Source organism: Tupaia chinensis, unplaced genomic scaffold, assembly GCF_000334495.1.
Source record: "Tupaia chinensis unplaced genomic scaffold, TupChi_1.0 Scaffold000091_1, whole genome shotgun sequence".
In the NCBI taxonomy this organism is placed as follows: Eukaryota; Metazoa; Chordata; class Mammalia; order Scandentia; family Tupaiidae; genus Tupaia; species Tupaia belangeri.
The window spans coordinates 286,935-288,846 of NW_006159553.1; the positions used below are offsets into that span (position 1 = coordinate 286,935).

At 60.1% G+C, this 1,912-nt stretch overlaps 1 protein-coding gene across 1 annotated transcript in view; it reads left to right on the plus strand.

The window, feature by feature from the left end:
• Positions 1-56: 56 nt before the first annotated feature.
• The window catches only part of LOC102489573 (protein Wnt-5a), a 19,598-nt gene continuing 17,742 nt past the window's right edge, over positions 57-1,912 (plus strand). The window contains exon 1 of the mRNA XM_014585778.2: positions 57-1,173. Within this exon, the coding sequence (XP_014441264.1) occupies positions 1,168-1,173 (6 nt within the window). The 5' untranslated portion in view covers positions 57-1,167. The remainder of the gene's footprint in view (positions 1,174-1,912) is intronic.

Genomic DNA, 1,912 nt, shown 5'->3' on the forward strand with positions numbered 1-1,912 from the left:
CGCCACTCGCCTGCCTGCTCTCCCGCCCCTCGGACCCGGGCGCCAAACCAGGAGGTGGGCAGCCTCGCCGGCCATGGACCGCCGGAGCTGAGTCGCCGCCGCGGAGCCCCAAGCTCTCGCCCCTGCCCGGCCCCGCGTTCGCGGTGCCCTCGCTCCTCTTCGCCCTTCGCCCTGGAAAGGCGGGGAAAAGAGGGAGATTAACCCGAAAAGAGAAAAAAGGGGGGTGCGCTGGGGGAGAGCCAGCATCTCCCCTAGAGCAATCGCCCATCACCCCCCCACCTACCGAGCGGCAGAAAGTTCGGGGCGACTTTCACCCATTTTGCGCCCATTTTTACCAAGCCGTAAAATGAAAGGACAAAATCTGGCGCTGACTCTTGCAGCTCTGATGGCGACCTGTGCATTCTCAGCGGCATCTCCCGGAGAAAAAGCCCTGCGCGCCTGATTGCTCTGTGGCCCCAAAGCTGCAGTGTGTGGGGGGTGTGTTTGGGTGTGTGTCTGTGTGTGTACACAGACGTCCACACTCTGACTCGCGGCGGCAGGATCAGCGCCTGGAAGCAGACGTTTCGGACACAGACCCAGAGAGGAGGAGCTGGAGATCGGGAGGCGTGAGTCGCTGGGAGTTTGCAGAATCCATGGTGTGAATGAACTGGGGGCACCTGGGCACACGGATCACCCCCCTCTTCCTCCGCCTCAGGCCAGAATTGAGTAGTGGGCATTTTTTTCACCCTCTTGTGAAGATTTTTTTTTTATTTGTTGTAAAGTCTTTTGCACAATCACGCCCACATTTGGGGTTGGAAAGCCCTAATTACCGCCGTCGCTGATGGACGTTGGAGAGGGAGCGCCTCGCTGCGGAACAGTTGCCTGCGCGCCCTCGCCGGACCCGCGGTTTCCTGGTTGCGCCCCGGCCCGGCCCTGCCCTTGCGGGTCAGCGCGCGTCGGCGCCGCATCGGTTCCTGGGCGCCTTACAGCGCTGCCCCAGTCGGGGGCTCAGACCCGGGCGCTGGTGTGCGCTCCGGCCCCGGTTCACTGCGCCCGCCCGACGCGCCCAGAGAACTCTGCAACCCTGATCCCAGTGATTCACCCCAGGCTTAACCCGGCTGCTCCGCGCGGATTCTTCGGCTGCCCTCGGTCGAGTGCGACTTCCTCTCCTCGTCCCACCCCCTCGCCATGAAGGTAGGTGTTCGGGGCGCCGCCGACGTTCGCCACTTTTTTCTTTACTTTTTTTTTTTTTTCTTTTGGAAGTTAACTGAATTCTCCCTCCACTTCTTCCTACCCCTCTATTTCTCCAACCGCCTGGAGAAGCTAGAACCCCAGCGTCGCTGCCAGGGACTCCCTACCCATTCGTCCCCTAATCTCCGTGCATTGCCTCTGCGTCCCGGCAGACCTCTTCTCATCGTCGCGACCATTCTGCAAAGTTTTCGGACTTTGGAGAAAAAGTGGGGAGAGCCACGGCAGAAAAACAGTGCGGTTCACGGACGACTTTCCTTTTACCCTGAGAACTTCGAGTGCAATTTACTACGTATATTTCAGTAACAGGATAGTGATTCAATTCAACAAATATTTATCAAGAGCCCACTGCGCGGGCACTCGGGAGTTGTGTGGATGGCCAGGGCTGGGAAAGAGGAAAGGGACTTCTTGATCGGGAACGCCGGCAATGAGTCTTTGGGTCAACTACCCCATAACAGCACATCCCCCAGCCCACATTCATCCGAGGCCAGGTCTTAGATTTGTCCCGGCGGGGTAACCGGAGCGCGGCAGGCCCCTGTGCCTTTAAGAGTGCCTGGCGGGGGGCCAGCGCGCACCCAGGAGCGGGGCGTAGGGTCGCGTTATTAGCATTATTAGCCGCCACTGGGTGAGCTCAGGCACTTTGCAGAGGTGGTGGGGGCGGGGAGTAGGGGCGGTGGGGGCTCTA